The following is a 27449-nucleotide window of genomic DNA, read 5'->3' on the forward strand; positions in this document are numbered from 1 at the left end:
GTTATTCCTTAACTTCTTCCCATACTTGTTAAAATATAAACCATACACTGTTGTAAAGTAATTAGCCTCCAATTAAAATAAATAAATTCATATTAAAAAAAAAAAAATCTACACAATGAAGATGTTTCATCTCAGACCCTGTAAACAAGTGTATGTCTCCTCCTCAGGCTCAACCCACTCTCCCCTGAAAAGCATTTTCTATTACAGCTTTTAAAATAGCTGCTTCCAGAATAGCCTTTATGATATATTTTTTCTCCTCTTAAAACCTTCCCCTTCTTGAGCATAAAATTCAAGACAGGGTAGGATCATTTGTTCTTTTTACTGTTCGGCAGTTTTTTCTTTCCCACTAAGCGGGACTCTCCCATTCCCTTTCCACCCCCACTTCTACGAAAACTCCCTGCTCCATGAACATACTGCCCCAGTCTTTCTCTACTATTCTTCATTAGTTCGTCAGTCTCTTTCCCCTCAACTTTTTAGGGTGCCCTGAAGGAAATAAAAGTCACCCTCAGAAGAGAAAGGCCTTTTCCACATAATTTCAGAGCATTCATGGACTGTATGCATGGGGACCAGCCTCCAAGATCCCCACTCCCCAGTGACCGACCTCCCACACTGACTGAAGCTGACTTGTGTCAACAACAATAGAAAAAATGGTCAAGAGAATGACTTCTGAGACTATGTTACATAAGACACAGCTGCTTCTGTCCTGCTGTCTCAGGTTGTTCACTATGAGGGAAGAGAGCTGCTATGACTTGAAGACGCCCCCACACAGCCCTGTGGAGGAGCTGAGCTGAGGTGAGGCGCTGAGGCCACATTCTAAGAGCAGCCATCAGCTTGGCGGCAATATCAAGAGACCCCCAAAGCAGGACCACCCAGTCATGCTGTGCTCCTGAATGCCTGCTCCACAGAAACCAGGTGAGCAAGAAATGTTTACCCTTGTCTTTAGTGGCCAATGTTGGGATAATCTGTTATACAGCGATGGATAATACACAGGGTTTTACATTCCGGCTTTCAGAGCAGATGCCAGAAAACCCCAGCAAGACTTCAGTAGGAAATAGGCACGTCGAGTATTGGCGTATCCTGCCTTTGTAGTGGGAACAGAGAACGCTTTCACCGTGGGTGACAGACAGCAGGCAGGAGAGAATGGGTGTGAGAAGTGAAGCATAAGCAGGTGGGACAGGCCAGCTCCAAGAGTTGTAATCCGCTTAATATATAACCCATAGCTCGGAAATGGCATTTTTAAAAGTTTTCTAATTCAAAAGAGAGCAAGGCAGCACTTACGGAGATATTGTGATTTTAGTGTCAGTGTCCTGCTCAATCTTTTTAAGATTCCGTCCTTCCTTACCAATGAGACGTCCTACAAAATTATTATGGGCTAAAATCTTCAAAGGAATCTCTTCTGTGCTGTAAAGAAAAATGAAACAAAATAAAAAGGCCATCAAGTCAGAGTAAGTATACCTATTCTAGGGTAAAAGGACAATATTCAGTCATTAAACATTGACTTCCTGCCTACCATAGGGAAGCATTCTGCCAGGTACACCGTAAAGCTTGCTGACCGTTAGCCCACATTCTAGCAATGCATGAAGAGAGGGGGATGAAAAAACACTGACAAGTATTTGGATAGGAGTTAATTTTTAAAAGTTTTCTTTTATTCATCTTAGGGAATGTCTTCCAATAATGGATTCTAGTTAGCTCTTTAAAAACACCTTACTCAAACTCATATTCTGAAACCCCCAATACCAGAATAGCACATACAACACAAAACAGGATGATTTTAGAATAACGTTTAAATACCCCCCTGGAAATAAAATGCATGATTTATAGAGGGAAACAGAAGAAACTCAACAGGGTTACACTTTGGAGTGAAGAGTATGAGAGTGAGAGAAGGGGCTTTCACTTTGCACCTTTCTGACTTTCCAAATCATGGACACAGATAGCACTGTGTTAACATGTCATTGGGGTCATCTAAGTGGTGGGCTTTTTCTTCACTTTTCTCTATATTAAAAAGGAATTTTAATCTTATAATAAAGCAAAACATAACACCTTCTAATTAAAATATATGTAATATACTTCAAAGGTCCCTCCAAATTAAATGCTGGTCATTAGCCCCCAGGCTAGGACCAGCGTCTTACTCTGGACCCTCCTCTCAGCACACCACCATGCTAGATGCTACAGGCAGCAGAGAACCCAGCCTCTGCTCAAGGCTCCCATGCACAAGAAATTTAGAGTTTCAACTGGAAACACCTAAATCAACAGCCAGCTTCCCACGGCACAAGACGGCACTTCCCAGCTCTGTTCTCCCTGCTCCTGCAGGGTGGGCTGGCAGACACAGGCTGAGCTCCAACAAGCTCCAAGTATAGGAGTGAGGGTTTGGGGTCCCCGCTTTGGGTAAATCCTAGGGATGCTTCTTGGACCTTAGGTGAGCTTCCTATGACCTCAAATGCCTTCTTTTTACAGCTGGACTTTTCCCATTAACACCACTCACAACATAGCCAAACATGAATGAAAACAAGTGTTTAAAAGACTTATGCTCTATAACCACTAACACAACAGTGCCAACCCTCTGTCACTCTTCAGGACAGCATTTCCCTTTGTTTGCTGGCAATTCCCAAAAATTATGTCAAAGAATCCCAAAAGTAAGGCCGCATAAATATCAACCTCCCCACCGGTTAATCCTCTTTACTCACAATTTTATATCTTGAGCTTCTTTATGCATAATCTCCAGAATAGACTTACAAGCTGCAGAGGTGCCCTCAGGGGTAGAGAGGATAGTAATTGACTTCTCAGCGGCACCTGCATTCTCCTTCCGATGGACATCAATTCTTGGGGTGGGCACAAGGGGAGAGGGAAACAAGCGCTGTAAGCATGTCACAACACTGTCAGCACCACCTATAAAGTCACAGCACTTCTGGGCAAAGAGTGGGTGACTCACTTTCCTCAAGAGCAAGTCTTGATAAGCTGTCACCATGGACAGGGCCAATGTTAATTCCAAGAATACTCCCCTCTCTCTGCTCATGCAGGGGCATGAGCAGCTGCACGTACTTAATTTTCCTTTTAAGTGCCACAGGTCAAACATCTCATACCCAAGAGTCTGGGTTCAAACAAAAGGCTTTCTTCCACTCAAAACACAAGGGAGCCTGGAACACAAGCCAAGAGGACTGGAGCTGGGATCCTGCAAGTCGGGGCTACTGACTCCACTGACACAGCGTGGCCACAGTCCGTCACAGGTGGCGCTTTCACTCCCCGGTTTCCTCTTGCCGGGTTCTTTCTCCACGTTGCCTCCCCGATCAGGGCAAAGTCTACAACAAACAGGGATAGGAGTGGAACCCAAAGAAAGGGCGGCAGTTCTATATCCAAAAAGGCAAATGGCCACTAAACACGCCATGATCTTCAGTCTCACTGGTCCTTAAAACAAGGTGTCATTCTCTTCCAGACCTGCACAGATGTAATGCAGATGGGTATCTGGGACACGCACATCTCTGGCATGGTGCAGAGTACAGAACAATCCGCTGAACTGCTTATTATCTTTTGACCCAAGAATTCTACTTCTTGTAATATCTCCTACAGACGTAGTCTCACACGTGGGCTAAGAGTGATGTTTCTCACCCTCCAGCAGTACTGGCATTTCAGGTCAGACTAGCCCTTCGGTGCGGAAGCCAGTCTGTGTGCTGCAGGGTGCTACACATCTCTGGCCTCTGCCCTGTAGACACCGGTAGCACCCCTGCCCCCATCCAAGTGTGATAACCAAAACTGGCTCCCAACACTGACAGATGTCTGCTGGGGAAAACGTCACCATGGGGTGAAACCACTGGTGCAGGCGTGTTCACCGCTGCACTATGTGTAGTAGAAAGAAAACTGAACTATCTTGGAAATACCAATCAGGAAGAGACAATTAAATAACACATCCAGATCACAGAGCTGTTCATCAATGTGGTAAAATTACAGGTGCCAACAAAGCAAAAGGTCCTTGATCTCACGGGAAAAAACAGCACACTTCATACCATGATATGAACTCCCTTTTAAAGCTACATGTGTTAGTAGACACGAGGAACAAGTCTTATAAAGACATATTCCCAACTCAGTGGTCACCTTAGGGGTTAGACGGAGATTAACTCTTTTATTTTAATGTATATACTTGTACACTTTGAATTAAATACAAAGACAAGTCTTCTGTTTAAAAAGTACAAGAAAGAAAATCAACTATCAAAAAAAGTGTGTTCAGGGAAAATTATTTTAAGTTCCTCTGGCCACTCAAACACTAGATGGAAAGGCTATGTAACTCGAGGTTATGAGAATGACCACTACATTTTGCCAATAAAATCAAGGCCTGGATTTCATTTTCCCAAATGCCTAACTGAAAACCCAAGATTTATCTCAGAATTAAAACCTATAGCTAAAAATAAGGGCAATGTAGAAGTGAAACAAATAAGTAATGTCTAGAAATAACCAATAAAAAAGAGTATCTTATATAACAGCTCTGATCTCAGGAACCACTTTCCATTCACTGGTTTCAATCTCCGATCACTCTAAGTATTGCTTCTCTTCTAGTAGGTGATGTGCTCACCTCCCTCCTGGTTTATTTCCACCTGCTCACTGTGCTAAGGATTACTAAACTCTGATCCTCTGAGAGTAAGGAATGTTGCTTTACAGATTGGGGCAGCCCTGTGAGGCTATTCCAGAAGCAGAGGATCTGATAATGACTAATTTCAATGGCAAGAGTTAATTAAATCTGTTGGCAGAGCTGCAAGTGAATCATCGAACACAACTATCGCTTCCCTTCCCTCTCCATCCTCCATCTTCCTGCTTAACTAAAACAAACAGTTTCATTTAAATCACAGAAGCTCTTTCCTCTGACAAGGAAATGAGCAGCTTTAAAAGGAACAACTTTCATCTGCCATGTGATGAGGAAGGGAAACGACTGAATAATTAGTTTCTGCAGGTAACGGGGAATCAATGCAAGAGAGACGCTCTTGATTAAAGAGAAGCTCTTGTATTAAAATGAGGCAAATCTGAGATGGAAACTGACTGGGCTATGGTTCAGGAGTCTTCCCTACCCTCTGACATTATGAAGTCAAGGCCAGCGACTTTGCACGAAGGCAGCCAGCACTCTGCATCTCCCCCACTCCCAAGTGTGGGAAGGCAGGGCCAGGTGCCACTCCTCCAGGGGAGTGAGCGCATGACCACCACTAGACAAGGTTCATTTTGCTTCTACGTCAGAAATGGGCCCACCACCTGAAGGCTGGCATGGTGCCTGTGGTCAACATGGATAACCTCTTAAGCCTGTTGGAACAAACACAGCACCATAGTTGTACTTTCTGAAAAAGACTCTTGCTTAACTCCTTGGACCACACAAAATAATTTTTCTCATTAAATTTAAAAAGCAAATGATCCACAGCCATCTCTGTAGCTGGCCCAAGGCCATCCCCCTGCCCTTCTGTGTAGAATGACTCGAGAGGTGTGTACACACTCCGTCTTCTCCCTAGCACATCCACACTTCTTCAGGAAATATGGTGGCAACTGTCCCAGAGATGCGCCTGGTAGCAATTTACAGAACTAAGGGCAAGGACAGAGTTCATCAAGTTGCTTTAGGTCAAATTCTTTACATACAGCATCACAGGATGGTTACTAAAGCAAAACCACGAACATATAATCATTGGAGCTCCAAAACTGAGACAGTGCCTTAGATATACTTTAACAGAATTAAACATAATTCACATGCAGTTATTTCACTCATTTGACAAAAGTGAGAACCATCAACATGCCCAGTGCTGGGACTACAGTGATAAATAAAAACAAACAGCTCCTGCTTTCTACTCCTAAAAAGTTAGCTCCAGTATTTGATGGAGAATCTTCTAATTCCCCAAAACTGCAAATTAAAACTATCAAACAACATCCTAAAGAAAGAACCATTCTAACTACATGGCTTAAACACAGGATAACTACAGATCATAAACTGAATTATTCTTCACTGAAGTAAAGCAAGACTGAAAAACTCTTCTGTGTTGGACCCAGAAAATTACTTCTAAAAGCACAGAAGGCAGGTACCAGTGGAGGTGGGGGAGCAGAGAGCCACCTAGAGGTCAGGGCCTCCCCCATCAAGAGTATCATTTGTTTTCCATTCATGTGTGAAAATCTGAAGTTCTCTTTAAGATTAAGGTTCAGCCCCAGGTTTTAATAAAATGAATACTAAAGATATCAAATCACAAGGTTTTTCCAGATTCCCAAGTAGCATACAAGAAGGAATCATAACCATGTTCAGGAGGACATGAAGTAGCAAGCAACATACTCTTATGAAGATTCAAACACCCATCGCACCCCAGGAAATACTCACTTCGACTGGGTCTGTTTGGTGATATTCCGAATGGTGGCACCTTCTTTTCCTATAATGGCTCCAACGAACTGGGTGGGAACCAGCAGGCGCAGAGGCAAGTCGCACGGCTTCTGCTTGGACACTGACCCTGGAGACCCCTGCCTTGAGGAGCCCCTCTGCCCAAACCCACGCCGGCCTCGGGGCTGCTGGGAGGGGCTCTGCTGGGCCGCCATCTCGTCGGGGATGTAGGCCACTCTCAGCGTGAAGGTCTCCAGCTGGAACCCATTCAGCTTGTCTAAAGCTCTGGAAGTCAACAAGGAGCAGGGGGTGGGAAGAGGAACCAGGCTGAGTAACAGCAATACCACCTCTTCCACTCAGGATCCCTAGCTCTAAAGCTCGTGAATAAAGCCACTGAACAGATAGCAAATCCAGAACACACCTAACACTCCCCACCCACATTCCCTTTGAAGGACACATGGGGAAAACAGACAGGTTTCCAAGGGAACATGTGAGCCATTTACCAGTAAAGTGAAAACACATTTTGTCAAACTCTAAATGGGGACTTCCCTGGTGGTCTAGTGGTTAGAACTTGGTGCTCTCACTGCTGAGGTCTGGGTACAATCGGTAGGCAGGTAAGTAAGATCCCAGAAGACACACAGTGTGGCCAGAAAAACCCAAGCAAACAAAAAACAACATTTACTAAGCTATTCACCATGAAGTCAGTAACAGCCTGTGAGGACCCCCACAGAATAGGAGGAGGGGGCTCTCCTCTGGCTAGTCTTTCCAAATCAGAATAGAAAAGATGTTACAATACACACCTCCCTTGCTTTAATGTCTTAAGAACAAATATTTAAAACACTTTCAGAATCAAACGACAAAAATCTCTGAGCCACTCACTGGAGGAAGTAGAACTTAATACTCATGTTTCTTACCACTATAAAATCACTCAATACCTATTATGAGCCTGTTCTTGAGGGAAAAAAGCAATCCATGACCTTGTGGAACTTATGATCTGATCTGAGGCAGGGAGACAGGGGTGGTGGTGAACCAAAGGAAACGACGAAAACTGTCTTCTCCCTACCGATCCATCCATCCACGCACCCATTCATCTATTTCGAGAGGAGCTTTACTTTTACTTTTTTTTTTCCCCCCATTTTAGAGGCTTGTTATGGAAAACTACGGAAATTAAAAGATGCTTGCTTGCTCCTTGGAAGAAAAGCTATGACCAACCTAAATAGCGTATTAACAAGTAGAGACATTACTCTGCCAACAAAGGTGCATCCAGTCAAAACTATGGTTTTTCCAGTGGTCATGTATGGATGTGAGAGTTAGACTATAAAGAAGGCTGAGGGCTGAAGAATTGATGCTTTTGAATTGTGGTGTTGGAGAAGACGCTTGAGAGTTCCTTGGACTGCAAGGAGATCAAACAAACCAGTCAATCCTAAAGGAAATCAATGCTGAGTATTCATTGGAAGGACTGATGCTGAAGCTGAAACTCTAATACTTTGGGCACCTAATGTGAAGAACTGACTCATTTGAAAAGATCTTGATGATGGGAAAGATTGGGGGCAGGAAGAGAAGGGGACAACAGAGGATGAGATGGTTGGATGGCATCACCAACTCGATGGGCATTCAGGAGCTGGTGATGGACAGGGAGGCTTGGTGTGCTGTAGTCCATGGGGTTGCAAAGAGTTGGACACAACTGAACGAGTGAACTGAACTATGGAAAAGTACCCAATCTTAAGCAAACATCTCAATGAATTTTCACACAGTGAGCATGCATCTCCAGATTCAGAGCTAGGACACCCCAGTGTCCCAGAAGCCCCGCCAGGACCTCCTTCCAATGACTGTCCCTTCTCTAGGCTCCTCACACCAGAAGGATTCTGCCTGTTTACATTTCTATGTAAATACCCATGTCTGGCATCAACTTATTATTTATGAGATAAGTGTGTAAGATTCCTAAGTTTATAAGATACATTGGTGTGTTCTAGCTTATCTACATATTTTAAATGTGAAGAACTCATTAAAAGTTGGCAGAAGATACTGCCATATAGACATCACCCTAATAATACACACTCCCAGTGCACAACAGAATTTAAAAAAAAAAAAAAAAAAGGCCTCACGCTTTCTCCAGGGTTACTCAGAATCTTTGCTCAGGTGGTATTCCAGTGGGCCCTGAGTTCGACCCAGGCAAGGAGAGAAAAACAGGCATAAAATGCTCTGTCTGGTTGCTCAGAGTGATCATTTGTGGTTCACATACTGCTTTATCTGGAGATTTTTCCATTTCAAAGAGAAAGAGAATAGGCCCAGCACCAAAAAGGCTAACAAAACCATGAAACTGCATGGCAGATGTAGAAAGCCAGACAAGACACACCAATGTTCTCAGGACTCAGAATTCTGCCCTTTTCGCACATCAGTGGCCTGTTCCATCACTGTCCTACAGGTCTATGCACACGAATTAACTCTTTAAAAGGTCCCAGTCATACAGACTAACAAAGTATCAAGAAATTTCTATCACTATTACCTCCAAGACCCTTCCTAGAGTAACTATTAACTGTGATAACTTCTGCAAATGGACCACTTCTTTCCATCTGTTCACACAGGTGTTTAAGTGTTCAGTGCCTTCTTAAAGTGTAGCTGAGATCATGATATACATGGTCTTGTGATTTGTTGTTTTTCCAAATACAATATATTTTGGGATATTTCCATGCGAGTTCTGTATCAGACGACATTCTTTTCCCGTGTGTGTGTGTGTGTAACTGAATCACTTTGCTGTACAGTAGAAATTAACAAGACATTGTAAATCAACTATACTTCAATTTTTTTAAAAAAAGTAGCTACAGATGGCATTCTTTTCATAGACTTCATAGGTGATAGCAGACACACAGAAAAACTTGTTTTACCAATGCCCTGATACAAGAACCTTCAGTTAACACATTTTTTCCTACCTTCTTCCCTCTCCTTCTTTCCTAAAGAATATGTGCATTAAGGGCCCGTAAGTATTTTGGCTATTTCTAAAGGAAGACAACAGCTAGAAATTTTATTAACATCAATGATGTACATTTACTACAGAAAGTTTGGAATTACAGATGTTTCAACAAATTAGATAAAGCTTTTCAAAGCCCAGGAGAAACCTATCCCTGAAGCTTCTTTCGAAGACAAGAGGAGAGCCCAACGCAATGAAGGGCTCAACTCGACCTGGTACATAAAAGGACAGTTCACAGTAACATCCTTCCCCACTCTACAACTGAGCACTTCAGAAGAGAGTAAGTGACTGTGCAATTAAGTCAGTAATGTTACTTTAAAAAAAGAAGTTGGGGGCTGGGGAGCCCTTCCCTGGTGGCTCAGAAAGTAAAGAATCAGCCTGCAATGCAGGAGATGTGGGTTCCATCCCTGGGTCATTAAGATCCCCTGGAGAAGGAAATGGCAACCCTCTCCAGTATTCTTGCCTGGAGAATTCCATGGACACAGGAGCTTGGCAGGCTACAGTCCATGTTACTAAAAAGTTAATTAGCTTCTTTCCTGATTAAGAGACATATACAGACAGACAGACAGACGTCCTTCTCCATGGAAATAAATAGAGATAAACATTTAAGTCACCAGATGCTTCTGGGTATCCAAATACAGTAACGTGTGTTCCAAGAAACAACTCTCAACTTGGAATAAACTATAACTAAACTATAACTTCCCAACTTCACTGTACTGCTTTAAGATTTCTTTGAGAGCAAAAGAAAAGATGCTCTCCATTGGGAGGCCAGGCGGCACAGTGCTCCAGGACCCAGTGCCGTCTGGGCCCCAATGACTCCAAACTCAGGTTGTTCCCGTCAGAGAGCAAACAGCATGCCCTGTGTATACCCCACTGCGAGCTGCCAGGGCTCCTGACCCCTTCCCACATGGCGCTCCACACCTGCACACAGCTGAAGGTACAGGAGTGAATAAACTGCCAGCGATGACTGTGTCACAACTGAAGACTGCACATTTTTGAATTTTAAGTCTACCACTATAACCTCTCTATGCTACATCATCTAGTGGTCTGCTGAATTCAGGGGAAAACATTCTAGTATTTTCACCAACCTTACTGTACATGCAAGACACGTGATCAAAAACTGTCATCTAATTATTCAAAACATTCATGCATTCAGTTCAGCGGAACTCAAGGATGTTTATCCCACATGTGTATTACTCAGAATGCTGTTTCCTATCATTACTTGATTGCTCTGCTGTGATTCTGAGTCAATCAGAAGATGGTGAGTAGTAGTTTTTGTTTTGCTTCGTTTTGGCTGCCCTGGGTTCCAAGCTGTGCCTCTTGCATTGGAAGTGCAGAGTCCCAACCACTGGACCACCAGGAAATTCCCACCCATGAGCAGTTCTGCTGGCTGGCAGAAGGAAATGGCAACCCACTCCAGTGTTCTTGCCTGGAGAATCCCAGGGACGGGCGAGCCTGGTGGGCTGCCGTCTATGGGGTCACACAGAGTCAGACATGACTGAAGTGACTTAGCAGCAGCAGCAGCAGCAGCACTTAATCGCATTGCTAAGTTTATTGGGGTAGATCACAGGGTAGGACTGAAAGGGTCTTGCAAGAAAGAATAAGTAGTTTATCTCAAGGATTAGACAGAAGAACAGAGTCTCAGAGAAGTTAAATGTATCCAATGGTACACACATACAGAGCTGAGCAGTGAAAGACAGACTAGAATTCTAAACCAGCTTGAACAGTAAGTAGCCAAGGAACCTCGGAAAGGTCGTTCTGTGATTTGGCATTAGCCTCCTCACCTGAAAAACTATAAACGACCAGATTTATGGTCTTCAGGCTCTGTAAATTCCATGTCTAAAATCTTCCCTTATTCCTAGATCTCTCTCACTGCTGGGTATTACGTAGGTCCTAACAAAATGAGGCTTAGCCATCATTGAAAAGTCACATCATTCCATTTTCTCCTTGTACCAAGAGTAAGAGGTTGAGACATACAATTCAGCAATAATAACCAAAAGCCTGATAATACAACTGCAGGGAGGCATCTTAAGGAAACAATGAAAGACTTCATTACCAAACTAGTTCTAATGGCAAAAAACTGCAATCAACCTAGATGCCCACCAGAGGACTAGCTGCACAGCCTGTGGTAGGGATGACATACCGGAGAGAGACTACTAATAGTATAAATATAGCTGACGGAAAGACAGCCTGCACAATTCTACAGAATGATCTTTGGCATTTTAAAAGCTGTAATGATGACCTATGTGGGGAAAAAATCTGAAGACTGGATATATGTATATGCATAACTGATTCCCTGGTAGCTACTTGGCTGTAGCTACCAGCTAGCTAGTAGCTGCTGCTAAGTCGCTTAAGTTGTGTCCAACTCTGTGCGACCCCATAGACGGCAGCCCACCAGGCTCCCCCGTCCCTGGGATTCTCTAGGCAAGAATACTGGAGTGGCTTGCCATTTCCTTCTCCAACGCACAAAAGTGAAAAGTGAAAGTGAAGTTGCTCAGTTGTGTCCGACTCTTCGAAACCCCATGGACTACAGCCTACCAGGCTCCTCCATCCATGGGATTTTCCAGGCAAGAGTACTGGAGTGGGGTGCCATTGCCTTCTCCAAGCTAGTAGCTACCAGCTACTAACTCAGCTGGTAAAGAATCCACCTGCAATGTAGGAGACCCTGGTTCGATTCCTGGCTTGGGAAGATCCACTGGAGAAGGAACAGGCTGCCCACTCCAGTATTCTTGGACTTCCCTGGTGGCTCAGCTGGTAAAGAAGATGCCTGCAGTGCAGGAGACCTGGGTTAGATCCCTGGGTTGGGAAGATTCCCTGGAGAAAGGAACGGCTACCCACTCCGATATTCTGGCCTGGAACAGTCCATGGACTGTACAGTCCACGCAGATGCAGAGTCAGACACGACTGAGAGACTCTCACTCACTCACTCATAACTGACTGACTCTGCTGTAGAGCAGCAACTAACACAACATCATGAATCAACTGTACTCCAATAAAAATTAATTGTAAATAATAAATAGTAAGTTGTAATGCATGAGACAAAGTCTACCGAACCTGATGTCAAATTTCACACTGGTTATCTCTGAATGGCAAAAAAGGCAAAAAATTTATTTATCTTACTACTTGATCTATTGTTCCTTTTTCTAGAATAAGTCTTCTATTTGCATAATTTTCAAAGTTTAAGAGTCAACATCCTCGCCTTGGCCATCAGCCAAGTCGTTTCTAACCCTGCTGTGTGTACTTTATACATATCTTCAGGCTGATACAGAAAGATCTGCAACAGCAGCTTCAATATATAAACTGCATTTCTATTCCACAACAACAAACTACACACCAGAAATAAGAATCCCTGGACAACACAGGTCCTACTGTATAACACAGGGAACTATATTCAATGTCCTGGGATAAATCATAATGGAAAATACAAAAAAAGAATTGTTTGTGTGTGTATATAAACACACACATATATATACGTGCTAAGTTGCTTCAGTCATGTCCAACTCTTTGTGACCCCATGGACTGTAGCCTACCAGGTTCCTCTGTCCATGTGATTTCCCAGGCAAGAATACTGGAGTGGGTTGCCACTCCATTCTCCAGGGGATCTTCCAGGCCCAGGGATCAAACTCGCATCCCCTGCAGCTCCTGCATAGCAGGTGGATTCTTTATCACGGAGCCACTGCAGACAACTCAGTGCATTATATACAATACACACGCACATATGCATGCATAACTGAATCACTTTGCTGTACAGAAGAAATTAACACAGCGCTGTTAACTCTAGTTCAGTTTTAAAAAATAAAACACCAAATTTATCTTTAGAAAAACCTTAGGATCATGGAAAAAGCAAGAGAGTTCCAGGAAAATATCTACTTCTGCTTTATTGACTGTGCCAAAGCCTTTGACTGTGTGGACCACAACAAACTGGAAAATTCTGAAAGAGATGGGAATACCAGACCACCTGACCTGCCTCTTGAGAAATCTGTATGCAGGTCAGGAAGCAACAGTTAGAACTGGACATGGAACAACAGACTGGTTCCAAATAGGGAAAGGAGTACATCAAGGCTATACATTGTCACCCTGCTTATTTAATTTATATGCAGAGTACATCATGAAACGCTGGGCTGGAGGAAGCACAAGCTGGAATCAAGATTGCCGGGAGAAATATCAGTAACCTCAGATATGCAGATGACACCACTCTTATGGCAGAAAGTGAGGAAGAACTAAAGAGCCTCTTGATGAAAGTGAAAGTGGAGAGTGAAAAAGTTGGCTTAAAACTCAACATTCAGAAAATAAAGATCATGGCATCTGGTCCCATCACTTCATGGCAAATAGATGGGGAAACAGTGTCAGACTTTATTTTTGGGGCTCCAAAATCACTGCAGATGGTGACTGCAGCCATGAAATTAAAAGATGCTTACTCCTTGGAAGAAAAGTTATGACCAACCTAGACAGCATATTAAAAAGCAGAGACATTACTTTGCCAACAAAGGTCCATCTGTCTAGTCAAAGCTACGGTTTTTCCAGTAGTCTGGTATGGATGGGAGAGTTGGATTATAAAGAAAGCTGAGCTCAGAAGAATTGATGCTTTTGAAGTGTGGTGTTGGAGAAGACTCTTTAAGAGTCCTTTGGAAAGCACAGAGATCAAACAAACCAGTCAATCCTAAAGGAAATCAGTCCTGAATATTCATTGGAGGGACTGATGTTGAAGCTGAAACTCCAATACTTTGGCCACCTGATGTGAAGATCTGGCTTATCTGAAAAGACCCTGATGCTGGGAAAGATTGAAGGCAGGAGAAGAAGGGGATGACAGAGGATGAGATGGTTGGATGGCATCACCGACTCAATGGACATAAGTTTGAGTAAACTCTGGGAGTTGGCGATGGACAGGTAGGCCAGGTGTGCTGCAGTCCACAGGGTCGCAAAGAGCTCGACACTACTGAGCGACTGGATTGAACTGAACTAGATAATAAATGGCCCTAAATACAAAAAAAAGAGAGAAGAAATAGTAACTCTAAAATAAAAAAAGAACTAAATATGTAGAAATTCTAAAGGGTTATTTCTTTGTCACCCATGACAAATCTCCCAATGAATTAGAATCTTTGTTATCTGAGCATCCCCAGAAGATGGAAGGAATAGGTTATCCATGAGATCCAAGTCTGTCTTGCTTCCAGGAACAATAAACACTAAATACATATTCCTGATTTAAATAAGTTTTCATTATTTTTACTCATTTATTATTCTAAGAAATTAGTAATTTGAGGCGGGTGGTTAAAACAAATATATGTATTTCCTAGTACTATTAGCACTGTTAACTTTTGATTTTCTTCTTAGCCACAAGGTGGCAGGAATTTCCATGTTAAATTCTGTCTTAGAGACAGCCTTATTGAGGAATCCTCTAAAAACTGTCATTCATTACAAAAAAAAAGTGTGTCATTCATAAAGCTTTAAGTAAAAAGAGGCTTTTGAACTAGTCTCTAACTCCTGAGGATTATAATAACTTCAGTTATTATCTGAAATGAAGTATCCTGTACAATAACAGGGCTTTCTCTACAGCAGTGAAAAATGCTGGGAAAATGTTTAATAGCTACTGACTTACTACCTTCGCATCTCACAGATAGGATTATATTAAGGAACATTAACTTGAGCAGAGTCACAGCTAGAAAAGCGTCACCAGGAGTCCATTCCATGGAACCAGACTCTGGAAATGAACCCTCTTAGTCTCCGCACTCTACTCACATCTGCACAAGCGCATCCCAGTTACAGAGACGCCTATGTTAACACACGCTAAAGATGTCAACTGAGAATGTCAACTCAGCCCTTATCACCTAGAGAAGCAAGCTTTGGATGGCTGCCATGGGAAAGGCAGGAAGAAATCAGGCCAGCTTAGCTTAGGCAGCAGACAGTCTTGGTGGAGCTCAGAGAACAGGCTTGCTGGGTTCAGGAGACAAGCCCTGAATGGATCAGCCTTCCCCTGCGCAAGCCACGACTAGCTGCTCTATCGGTGCCCAAAACCAAGCGGTTGAACTAGAATTATTATTTACTGGGCGCCAGGCCATTTGATAAGACTACTGTCTATAAATGTGGGCTTATATACACAAATATAATAGTTTCTTGTCAGCATTCATTTTGTAGCTGAGAAAAGAAGCTCAGAGAGGTTAAGGTTACAGTCAGCTGGCTGACTTCAGAGTCCATGCTTTTTCCACTTTATCAAATGACTCTCAAATACAATTAATTCTCCTTTAAAAACGATAGTGCACTTCCTATCTTTAAAAAAAAGTTTACTAGAAAGCTAATAGCTTTCATAACACTGTCCACAAAACTATTTGTCCATTCTGTTAACTTCCTATGAATACTCACTTATTGTCTAATTCTCTTTGATCTTTGAAATTCTTGAGGTGGAGAAAACCCAGGATTCTTAAAAGGAAAATTCAACTTGGACAAAAATTAAATCACGTAATCCCTCTCCAAATATTCTTCCAGCACCAGGGAGCACACCCTTGAGGACAGAAACTTTGCCTTTATTCACTGGCAACCTTTGGTCAATAGCTGACACTCAATAAATGTTAATGGACTGACTACTAGAATAAAGGACACGATGATTTTCCCTCCTTGAAATGCCCAGCTGATTTCTTTAGATTCTATAGTTACCTAAGCCACAAACTCCTAATAGTCTTTCCCTCCCTTCATGTGATCCATAGGATCCTGACCATCTCTAACAATCATCACAAAGTACTTTCAGAATTAAAACGTCTCCACATTTGCCAGGCATATCTTCTGCCTTGATGAGAGTCTGCCCTATGCCTGTACTCCTAATGCTTCAGAATTTTTCTAAGAGGGGTAGGGGTGCTAAATGTCAACCTGTCCCCAGTCAAGTTCACTTTAAATCTCTTCAAAGCTATGTACAGCTATGTAGGTATTCTCCAACAGACATTCTCCCATATGGCTAAATAACTGTTAGACTAAGCATTTCGCTCTTTACCAAGCTGCTGCTGCTGCTAAGTCACTTTAGTCGTGTCCGACTCTGTGCGACCCCATAAACGGCAGCCCACCAGGCTCCCCCGTCCCTGGGATTCTCCAGGCAAGAACACTGGAGTGGGTTGCCATTTCCTTCTCCAATGCATGAAGGTGAAAAGAAAAATGAAGTCACCCAGTCATGTCTGACTCATAGCGACCCCATGGACTGCAGCCTACCAGGCTCCTCCATCCATGGGATTTTCCAGGCAAGAGTACTGGAGTGGGGTGCCATTGCCTTCCTCACATAATAAATCATCAAGTAAGGCAATTGGGACTGGCCTCCGGCAATCTTCAAATATCCTTGGGTTTATCATGTCATCCCTTATTTTCCATCTATCAGAGAGCTGGCTCTGTCAAGTACTTAGCAGAGCTCTTTGCACAATCATGTAAATGAATGGAGCACCTGTCTTTCTCACTGCACACTTTTACCCTCACTCTACTTCAGGTATAAAATGTGAAATTTTCCTGTTCCCCTCATATCATGATTAAAGAACAGTTTGCGAGAAATCAGTTTATTTTATAACTCATACTACAATTCTATGTCTTCATATAAACTGTTGAGGCTTCCCAGGTGGCTCAGTGGTAAAGAATCTGCTTGCCAATGCAGGACACTCCAGAGAGACACAGGTTCAACCCCTGAGTCAGAAAGATCCCCTGGAGGAGGAAATGGCACCCCACTCCAGTATTCTTGCCTGAAAAATCCCATGGACAGAGGAGCCTGGTGGGCTACAGTCCATGGGGTCACAAAGAGCTGGACATGACTAAGCGACTAAGCATATAAACTGTTAATATTTATGTTAAATAAATGAAAGATACAAAGAGAAGGAAAATTTGAATATTAAGAGTCTCTACAGACATGGAATTCAGACCTGTGGTTGCTAAGGGTCAGGGGAGGGATGGACCAGGAATTTGGGGTCGGCCGATGCAAACTGTTGCCTTTAGAATGGGTAAACAGGTTCTCCTGTTTGGCACAGGGAGCTACATTCAATCTCCTCAGATAAATGAAAATGGAAAAGAATAGTGAAAAAAGAATGTACGTATGTGTAAACCTGAGTCCCTTGGCTCTAAAGCAGAGTGAGCACAACACTACTAATCAACTATACTTCAATTAACATTTTAAATACACATTAAGAGTCTCAAATTAGAGCGTTAAAAGTGAATCTCGAGTCTGGCTTCTGAGAAAAATGTGAAATTAACATGATTAGATACTACTTTTTGCTCACTTGACAGGCCAGGTTTGATAAAGCCCTGTGTTAGGGAAAATTAAGGAGAAATGGACCCTCTCCTAGTCCCGGGGGGGATTTAAACTATTCAAGATCCAGAAAGGATAACTCATCAGCAGCCAACAAAAAAGGCACATCCTTCTTGACTTAGCAAATTTACTTCTAAGAATTTAACCTATGACTGTGCTTACACACTTGCAAAATGACTGCAAAAGGGATTCACTACATCTTTGTTCACAACTGCAAGAGACCTAAAACTCTAATTTGAGACTAAGACATTCCACATCTATACAACCAAATTCTATGCAACCAGAAGAGATATGTTACATCCGTTTAAAACCCTCAAGTGCTATGGTATCATCTGTGTAAAAAAGGAGGCAGATACGCAGATGTACTAGTCTTCTATACGGTTATCTCCGAGGAAGCAGTGAAGTAGTCGGGGAACAGCGCTGGAAGGGAGATTTGCAGTATATGTATCTCGACTTGAAAAATTCTGAACCACGTAAACATTACCGACTTTTAAAAACAAAGTTCCCCTTGTGTTATGCAGATTTCCAGCTCTTTCCCCAGCCCTATCTTCCTTTTAATCGGCCCTCCAAGGGCGGGGGCTGCCTTTGGTAACCTAGTTCTATTCCCACTAGAGCCGCTGGTTTTGCCCTTGCCCTTTAGGTCTCAGGGTCAGTCAGCATGGCCCTTGCTCCCCCACAGAGAGCACAGTCTGGCTCCACCTGAACACAGCACCCGTGTGCCATCCCTCCACGTCTGTGTTCTGAGCAGGCCAGTCAAAAGCAGTATTTGTGGGAACCTCATTTCTTCTCTCCAGTGGTCAATCAATTTGTTAGATTATTCCCAAGCCTACAGAATTATCTTTTCCTAGGGGAAAGTTTTTGATCTGTGGAATTTTGCCTGTCTGTTGCACTGGAATATTTTTTTTCCCACCAAATTACATTAGCCCCATGCCTACACACTTCTAAATGACATTTGGTAATCATGAGAAAAATAAGTGAACAGGTAAACTTAACATTTAACACTGGTGTTGGTTTAACACATGATCAACTTACCAGCTTTGTGTAGAACAGCAGCAATGTATGTATCATACCAATAGTTAAGGGGAAAAAAGGTCTTTAATGTAATTTAGCAATGATACCCACGTGCAGAACATTTTGCAAACAGGATATAATTCAGCATCATACTATAACTATTACTGACACTAACATTATATTGAAAATGTAATAAAACTTTAACCGATGTAGATTCTTAACAGACATTCAAACTTAAAAAGATTTGCAAGGTCAAACTTCGCAAAATAAAGTTGTCTGCTACCCACTAGCCCAAAATAAAAGTACTATATTTAACCTTGTTATTACATAGAGATTAGAAGTTTCAAACTGCTTACTGTCTAGCTTGCTCCTTACTGGAATAGGTTACGTTGACGACGGCAGTTTCTGAGTCAGTGTTCACTACAGGAAGAAAAAAAAAAAGAAGGAAAAGGAGTTAGTTTTCTTTCCACTTTCTTCCTTTTACAAATTTGAAAGCAATTGAGAAGACATGTACCTTGCTCACAGCTCTCCACCACTCCATACTGGACTAGTAAGCTATCCAGCACCTATCAGGAGGGGGAGACAAAATTACAAGCTTTCAGTTTCCCGCGTTATTCGCAAGGGCAGGAGACGGTTTTAAGTAATTGTGATGGAAATGAGCCCCCCCAAATTAACTGGGGTTTGGGAATACAGAAGTGCAAGAAGGGCCCCAGAGAGAGCATCTGGTGGGTTTTCACTCTTGCCTCTCCAGAGGTCCTTGACTTCAAGCTGATCTAACCAAGATGTACGGATGTGAGAGCTGACCATAAAGGAGGCTGAGCATTGAAAACTCGATGCTTTTGAATTCTGGTTGCGGGTGGAGACTCTTGAGAGTCCCCTGGACTGCAAGGAGATCCAACCAGTCAATCCTAATGGAAATCAACCCTAAACATTCATTGAAAGGACTGATGGTGAAGCTGAAGCTTCGATATTTTGGCTACCTGATGTGAAGAGCCAACTCACTGGAAAAGACCTTGATGCTGGGAAAGATTGAAGGCAAAAAGAGAAGGGGATGACAGAGGATGAGATGGTTGGATAGCACCGTCGAGTCAATGCACATGAGTCTGAGCTAACTCCAAGAGATAGTGAAGGACAAGGAAGCCTGGTGTGCTGAGGTTCATGGGGTTGCAAAGAGTCAGACACGACTTGGCAACTGAACAACAACAAAAGGCACAGAAAGCCAGTGTGCAGAGCTACAGCCGCTTGTCCTGAGGCTGGAGGACAAGGACGCGTGTATTTCTCATACACAAACCACCAACACAGTCACACTTGCTCCTTGCAGAGGAGAAGGGCCCAAGTCAAGGTTTATTTTTTAAGATTCTCCTTTTTAAAGAACTTCCTTTTACAGCTTAAAGGATGTATCAGAACAGACTACTCTCAAGGCAGGCTAGCAAAATGAAGGAAGATATCCTGCCTGGAGTCTTGAACTAAAGACTAATATAAGTGGTTTATCAATTCCTGAACAGTAGAAAATATAAAAAGAAGCGCTTCTATACTAAGAGTCTTCTAAGCCTAGAATGGATTGGAAAAAAGTACAACTGGAAACTGTCTTTCCTGTAGCTGCATTATTACACATGCATGATAATGTAACAAAAGGCTGTTAGAACAGTAACTAAATTTTATCATACTATAAACTGCAGGCATACACCTCATCAGTATAAATCAAATTCAACTATCTTTTGCTCCTAAGAACTATAACAAGTTTTTCTTGAAAAGTAAAACAAACTAAGCTTCTATTAGTTTATAGTAAAGCACTTCATCAATTTTATTGCAAAATTTGAAGGACAGCCCTTGAAAATGTTTTCTGGCCCCCTGCTGCTGCTGCTAAGTTGCTTCAGTCATGTCCGACTCTGTGCGACCCCATGGACGGCAGCCCACCAGGCTCCCCCATCCCTGGGATTCTCCAGGCAAGAACACTGGAGTGGGTTGCCATTTCCCTCTCCAATGCATGAAAGGGAAAAGTGAAAGTGAAGTCGCTCAGTCGTGTCCGCCCCCTAGGACACAGTAAACCATCAAGAAACACACTAAGTTTTAATGGCAATTTCCTACTAAACTTTAAGCAATTTATTCTAAAGGAATGTTTATCTTACATAGTACATTTCATGCTTTTATTTTGTCTGCTGAGTGCAGATTGAAAGCTACAGCAAGGTTTGTCTGGAGGTGAACTTTAAATTGCTTTTCCATTTTAAATAAGGTTAACCCCTATTTGTGAATGGAACTGTTAGTATTTTCATAGGTAAGCTTTGACATGGTGAATTTCCTGTGGGTGAGGTCTAGAAGCACAATGATCTTTGTCTCAAATTACAGCTACTGTTTAAATCATAAAGCTTCATTTTTTGTTGTTGTTTTTTTATTTTTAACTCAGAACACTTAACTGACTACCTAAAATTTAATTTGTCTGTCTCAGTCACTAGAAAGCATGCTCAGTGCGAATAGGAATGGTTTTTGTTTATTGTACTATCCCCAGTACCTAAAAAAGAGATTCAAATAGTTCATAAATGAAGTGACTAGTTCTCAGGAGGAAATACTAGTATAATAGGAACAAGAATTCTGTATAACAGTGTTTACCTGTTCTAGAGATAAGTTTGCTGTGCATGTAATGTTGGATGAGACATAATTTTTAATAAGGGCCAAAAAACAGGAAACCTTCCATAATGCCATGAAATAGGTAATATACAATATGTAATGCCTTTAAAAAAAAACTTTAAACAGAAATCTACTTATATTTTTAAAACTATAATACCAATAAATGGTTTTCTGTGTCACTTAACAGAATTCTTAAAAAATATTTAACTTATTCCAATTTAAATAATTAGAACAGCAGGAAAGACATCTGCCATTTAAAATTTAGCTTTTAAGTGAAAGTAAAAAGTGAAAGCCATCCCTGGTGGCTCAGGCGGTAAAGCATCTGCCTGCAATGCAGGAGACCCGGGTTCCATCCCTGGGTTGGGAAGATCCCCCAGAGAAGGGGATGGCACCCCACTCTAGTTTTCTTGCCTGGAAAATGCCATGGACGGCGGAGCCTGGTAGGCTATTGTCCATGGGGTAGCAAAGAGTCAGACACGACTGAGCGATTTCACTTCACTTCACTTCAAGGAAACTTGGGTATCTTGAGGGGCAGGGGTACTGAGGTGGCTAGAGACGGTGGAAGAGGCGTGTAGAAAATAGGGGTAAGTGCTAATTTAGTATGATAATTTAAATGAACATCATTAATTTTCCCAAAGGCAATTTTTTCACTAAATACAGTAGTCGTTACATAATTTAGCTTATACTCATTAACTTTTAAGAGAAATCACTACGAAAGTTAAATACTCACGACTTATAGACAATGCTGACTGAACCTGCAACAATGCTCATGAAACTAACGCCTCCAGAAGGCCCACTGGCAAAGTGATCCATGTTACGCATACACTGATACATGCACACACACAAACAGATATATATTTATATGTGAACATACATGCACAGACATACATAAGTACAAGTGAATTTTTAACTAAAACTGAGGAAATGTTCAAGGTTTTCACTGCATATATTATATATAGTTTAGTATATTCAAAACAAAATTGCTTATAAGATTTACTCATCCTACTCCTAATTAATGATAAATGCTATTAACTATCCCATGTGTAAAATCTCTAGGAATTAGAAACTACAGCCTTTATATGTTAAAAATCGTAAATTTTTATCATAGATAAAAAAATTTTTATTGTATGTAAACCTGACTCTAAAACCAGAAGGAAAAAAAAAAAAACTCTAAAAAAGTCAAGCATCAATCTTGGTACATAGTTGAGAACAATTTAACAACACAGCCTAGGTGGTTTTGACCTAGACATAAATGGATGCCAACTCAAAGCTTTCTGGGGGTGATCACAACTGAGAGATGGGAGAAGTCTGTTTACTGTCAGTGCCCTCGTCAGAGTCACAGATCCCAGAAGGGTTTCCGACCCCTAAATGACTGAGCAACGCTATGGTAACCAGTTCTAAATCTACTAGGTAGGCACCTGGACGTGCTACAGGACTGCTCAATTCCATCATGGCACTGCCACCCACGGAACTCTCAGAGTAAACACAACTTACACTTGGTGCGCTCTAACGTTTTGACTCATTCTGCGTTCACTAGGAAGAAAGACAAAGGCTCCTAGTGTCTGACACAGAGACCATCCACCTCTAGGTTCCCGCCTCCTCTCCGCTCCTAGAACATCTTGTACTTTCCACCTCTCCCATCTAGCTCCGGAGAAGGCAATGGCAACCCACTCCAGTGTTCCTGCCTCGAAAACCCCATGGACGGAGGAGCCGGGTGGGCTGCTGTCTATGGGGTCACACAGAGTCAGACACAACTGAAGTGACTTAGCAGCAGCAGCAGCAGCCATCTAGCTCAGCCACTAATGTTTTCTTTTAAACGGCCTTGTGTAAGAAGTTAAAAACAAAAACACATGCATTGCTCATTTCCAACATTTTCTTGAATCTCTTAACAAACCCCAATTCTTATTTCTAAATACATTTGTTTTACTCAAACCCAAAAGGAAATATTTCTCTATGACTGGAGAGTTTAAATTCCAGTTGGAGGAGAAAGAAAGTATTGAAGTAAATTAAAGCCTCATAGGAAATGTCTTGGTCGGATTCCTCCTTTTTATACATTTAGGACTTAAAAATCCCAAATGTTCAACATTATTTTAAAATATTCATCCAAATGTAGAAAACAGCAAGGAAAGAATAACAGGATAACTGCAAAGATCATTGCTTGCCATCAGAGAGCAGTAAGAATTAAATTTAGACTGAAGTGGAAGCAATGTAAGTGTGCATCGGCTGATGAATGGATAAACAGATTGTGGAACAGCTACTCAATGAGATTTCATTCGGCCATAAAAAGGAATGAAGAACTGACATACCTCTACAACGTGAATGAACCTTGGAAAACTTTGGCTTCTTTCACTTAACGTAAGTTTTCCAAGGTTCATCCACGTTGTAGAGATACGTTGTAGAGACATGTCACAAAAGACCACATATCGCATATGAAATACCCATTACGGAGAACTCTACGGAGACAGGAAGCAAATGAGTTGTTGCAAAGGGCAGGTGAGAGTGGGAGGGTGGAGGGCAACAGCTGGAAGTTTCTGAGGGGATGGGAATGTTCTAAAATGGACAGTGGTGACGGCTGCACATACCTGTTGACATTCAAAACTAATGAACTGTACACTTCAATGGGCGAATTATATAGTATGTGAGTTTTATCTCAAAGCTGTTAAAAATAACTAAGGTGGATATTACTAGATAATAGCTTTGTTTTTTTAAACCTTGAAATATTATTGAAGCACAACGAACTGCACAAAATTTGATCAGTTTTGCCTTTGTGTATACATTCGTGAAGCCATCATAATCAATAGTTTCTTCTTGACCCTCTTCAATCTAGAATACCAAATTAAAGAACTGAGAATCTTCCTTTGAACTTTACATATCAGATTTCCTCTGACACAGAGGTCCTCCTTCCACCCTCCATAAAACCGTATTTCAGCTGACCCCTTATGGTTGCTGTTGTTTAGTTGGTAAGTTGTGTCCGACTCTTTTGTGACCTTATCATTGACTGTAACTTGCCAGGTTCCTCTGTCCTTGGAATTTCCCAGGCAAGAATACTGGAGTAGGTTGCCATTTTCTTTTCCAGGGGATCCTCCTGACCCAGGGATTGAACCCATGTCTCTTGTGCCTCCTGCATTGGCAGGCGGATTCTTTACCACTGGGTCAACAGAGAAGCCCAATCCCCTATAGGTGTGGTGTAATCCATGCTCTGTAGATAAATCTACTGCTGATGACTTTTTCTTTACACCCACTGCTTGGGTCCCATCAAATCTTTTCTTCCAGCCCAGTAACTGCCCTCTTGCTGGAAGTTACTTCTCTTGGGTGTCTTCAAAATGCCAAACTTCTACCTGGTGCAGGAGGTAATCAATGATCTGGTACTGCTCACATCTCCCATCATCTTCAATATACTTCCCTCACACACTTGCTCCAGACATACCCTCAAGACTGTGAAAAGCGTCCCCATTCCCATAGCACCTGAGCTGACCTAATTCTGGAAGAGAAAGCAATGTCATTTCATGATCTCTTCACTGATCTTTGTTCTCCCACCAGATTAGTGATTATTAACCATAGTGATGTGATTATTTGTAAGGAGTGTCACGAGTAACCTCCTCCTAAATGTTACACTGGCTCCCGTGCTCCAGATAACGGGTGAGACACGCACAACCCTAGATTCCAAGTCCTCCTGACTAAACGTGTGCATTTCTGAAGATGATAGGATAGTGTTGGGGATACAGTCCAGGCACCCTCTTCAGTGGGAGCAAAGGAAACAAATTCCAGATTCACTAAAAAGTCTACAGTGATATACAGAAATATTTATCATGAACAGATATAAAAAGGGCTTCCCAGGTGGCACTAGTGGTAAAGAATCCGTCTGCCAAAGCAAGAGACAAAGAGAAGCAGGTTTGATCCCTGGGCTGCGAAGATCCCCTGGAGGAGGGCATGGCAACCCACTCCAGTATTCTTGCCTGGAGAATCCCCATGGACAGGGGAGCCTGGTGGGCTACAGTTCATAGGGTTGCAAAGAGTCAGACACAAATGAAGTGACACACACATTTTTTTTAAAAAGTACACATAGAAAGTCACAAGCATTATAAAAGCCAGTAAAATTAAAACTAAAAGTAGGATATTCAATACTCTTACGCCAGCACACTTTGTTCACACGCAGACACACACAAGCAACAACCTCCTGAACACAAAATCAAACTCAATCTTTGAGGAGGGGTTGTAAGAATGAAGTCATTCTGCCTATTCTTCATTCCCACAGGAGCAGGAGAAAAGCCATCAGACATGAAAGGAACTTCCTACAAATACAGCTCAACACATTTTACGGGAACAGGAACCAGTTGTTGCCAGCTATGGATAAATCATCCCAGGAACTTTGTTCTCTTACATCTGTCTATAGACAACCAGCTACATTAATTAAAAAAAAAAAAAAAAATTCTATACTGCATGTACCAATTACATTTCTAATAAATAATGGTACAAATTTCAAATACAAGATAATTTTTAAAAATATCTACCTTAATATATATTTCTCTTAAATGTTACCATTATGACTACTTGGATAACATTCAAACCATTCCTGTGAAATGAACTTTCAACTCAAGGGGATCAACATACACAGACAGACCAGATCACTGCCAACCTCACAAGCCGTGTTGCACATCATCTTCATCACTGATAAAACCTAGAGGGAGCAAACTCCCTGGCAGTTCAGTGGTCAGGACTCAACACTCTCACTGCCAAGGGCCAGGGCTCAATCCCTGGTCAAGGAATCAAGATCCCACGGCGCAAACAAAACAAACAAAAACCACAGCTAGAGGTTTTAGAAAGGGGAAGCGATGGAAACAGTGACAGACTTCATTTTCCTGGGCTCCAAAATTGCTGCAGATGGTGACCGCAACCATGAAATGAAAAGATGCTTGCTCTTTGGAAGAAAAACTATGACAAACCTAGACAGCGTATTAAAAAGCAGAGACATCACTTTGCCGACAAAGTCTGCATAGTCAAAGCTATGGTTTTTCCAGTAGTCATGTATGGATGTTAGAGCCTGACAATAAAAAAGGCCAAGCACTAAAGAACTGATGCCTTTGAATTGTGATGCTGGACTCTTGAGAATCCCTTGGACAGCAAGGCGATCCAAGCAGTCATTCCTTAAGGAAATCAATCCTAAATATTTGTTGGAAGGACTGATGCTGAAGCTGAAGTTCCAATACTTTGACCATCTAATGCAAAGAGCCGACTCACTGCAAAAGACCCTGATGCTGGGAAAGACTGAGGGCAGAAGAATAGGGCAACAGAGGATGAGATGGTTCTACGGCATCATCAACTCAATGGATGATGGACAGACTCAGTGAATGGACTCAATGAACACGAGTTTGAGCAAACTCTGGGAGACAGTGGAGGATAGGGAAGCCTGGCATGCTGCAGTCCATGGGGTCACAAAGAGTTGGACACAACAGAGTGGCTAAACTGAACAAACATCCAGGGGGGATCTCAGCCTCCAGTGTAGCACACAGATCTCCCAGTCCTCACAACTTTCTAGCCATCCTCAACTGTTACAAGATACACTCTCTTACACGGGGAGGCGACTATAATTTAGGATTCCATAAAAATCATGTGATTAGAGCAACTGAGACAAAGAACAGTCCAAGTTACCCTCCACTCACACAGACCTCGAAGCCACAGAGAAAGACGATCATCTTCTTCAAGCGATGCTTGAAACCTCACACCTGGGTCCAAGCCCAATAGTGAGTGAGTCCCTTTCTCCTCTGTTACTGCATTTCACAGTAAGTTGGCGAGACCATCTACAGTCATGTACGCTAGGAACCGTGCACTCAGCCTCGGTAACTGAACCTGCATTTCCCTCGAGCTCATCAACGGATGTCCACCTACACACACTACCTCCTACCTAACGCCCTGGGCCTGCCAGCCGCTTTCTTTGCCACCTCACTGCCTCCAGCATCTCTCTCTGGACTACTTCGCGACATGCTCTCCCACATTCACTTTTGTTTCCAGGTGTTCTCATAATAGATCTTCATCATCCAAAGTCTACATGTAGCTACTAAGCACGGGGAATGTGGCTAATCCATGTCCAAGATGAGCTTAAGTATAAAGCAAACAGCAGAATTTAAACAGTTAGTACAAAAAATATAAAACCTCAATTTAAAAAATACTGATTACATGTTAAAACTATAATATACTGGTTTAAATAAAATATAAAAAATACTTTTCATTTCTCTTTTGCTTTTTTAACATGGCTA

The 27449-nt window shown here is 42.2% G+C and overlaps 1 protein-coding gene and 1 long non-coding RNA gene across 10 annotated transcripts in view; one reads left to right on the top strand and one right to left on the bottom strand.

The window, feature by feature from the left end:
- The window catches only part of IGF2BP3 (insulin like growth factor 2 mRNA binding protein 3), a 149181-nt gene that overhangs the window by 19867 nt on the left and 101865 nt on the right, over positions 1-27449 (bottom strand). For 7 of the 9 annotated variants that reach the window (XR_011256635.1, XR_011256634.1, XM_069587678.1 and 4 more), the window contains 5 exons: positions 19085-19136; positions 18927-18990; positions 6329-6610; positions 2685-2819; positions 1279-1401 (listed from right to left, as the gene is read on the bottom strand). Coding sequence is in view for 7 of the 9 variants with exons in the window: in XM_069587678.1 (XP_069443779.1) it covers positions 1279-1401; positions 2685-2819; positions 6329-6610; positions 18927-18990; positions 19085-19136 (656 nt within the window). In the remaining 2 variants the exon portion in view is untranslated. The remainder of the gene's footprint in view (positions 1-1278; positions 1402-2684; positions 2820-6328; positions 6611-18926; positions 18991-19084; positions 19137-27449) is intronic. The other 2 variants (XM_069587683.1, XM_069587684.1) reach the window with 1 other exon arrangement.
- Positions 308-9020, top strand: LOC138439214 (uncharacterized). Its single transcript, XR_011256636.1, has 2 exons — positions 308-912; positions 7467-9020. It is a non-coding gene; the product is annotated as an uncharacterized lncRNA (long non-coding RNA).

Source organism: Ovis canadensis, chromosome 4 (genome assembly GCF_042477335.2).
Source record: "Ovis canadensis isolate MfBH-ARS-UI-01 breed Bighorn chromosome 4, ARS-UI_OviCan_v2, whole genome shotgun sequence".
In the NCBI taxonomy this organism is placed as follows: domain Eukaryota; kingdom Metazoa; phylum Chordata; class Mammalia; order Artiodactyla; family Bovidae; genus Ovis; species Ovis canadensis.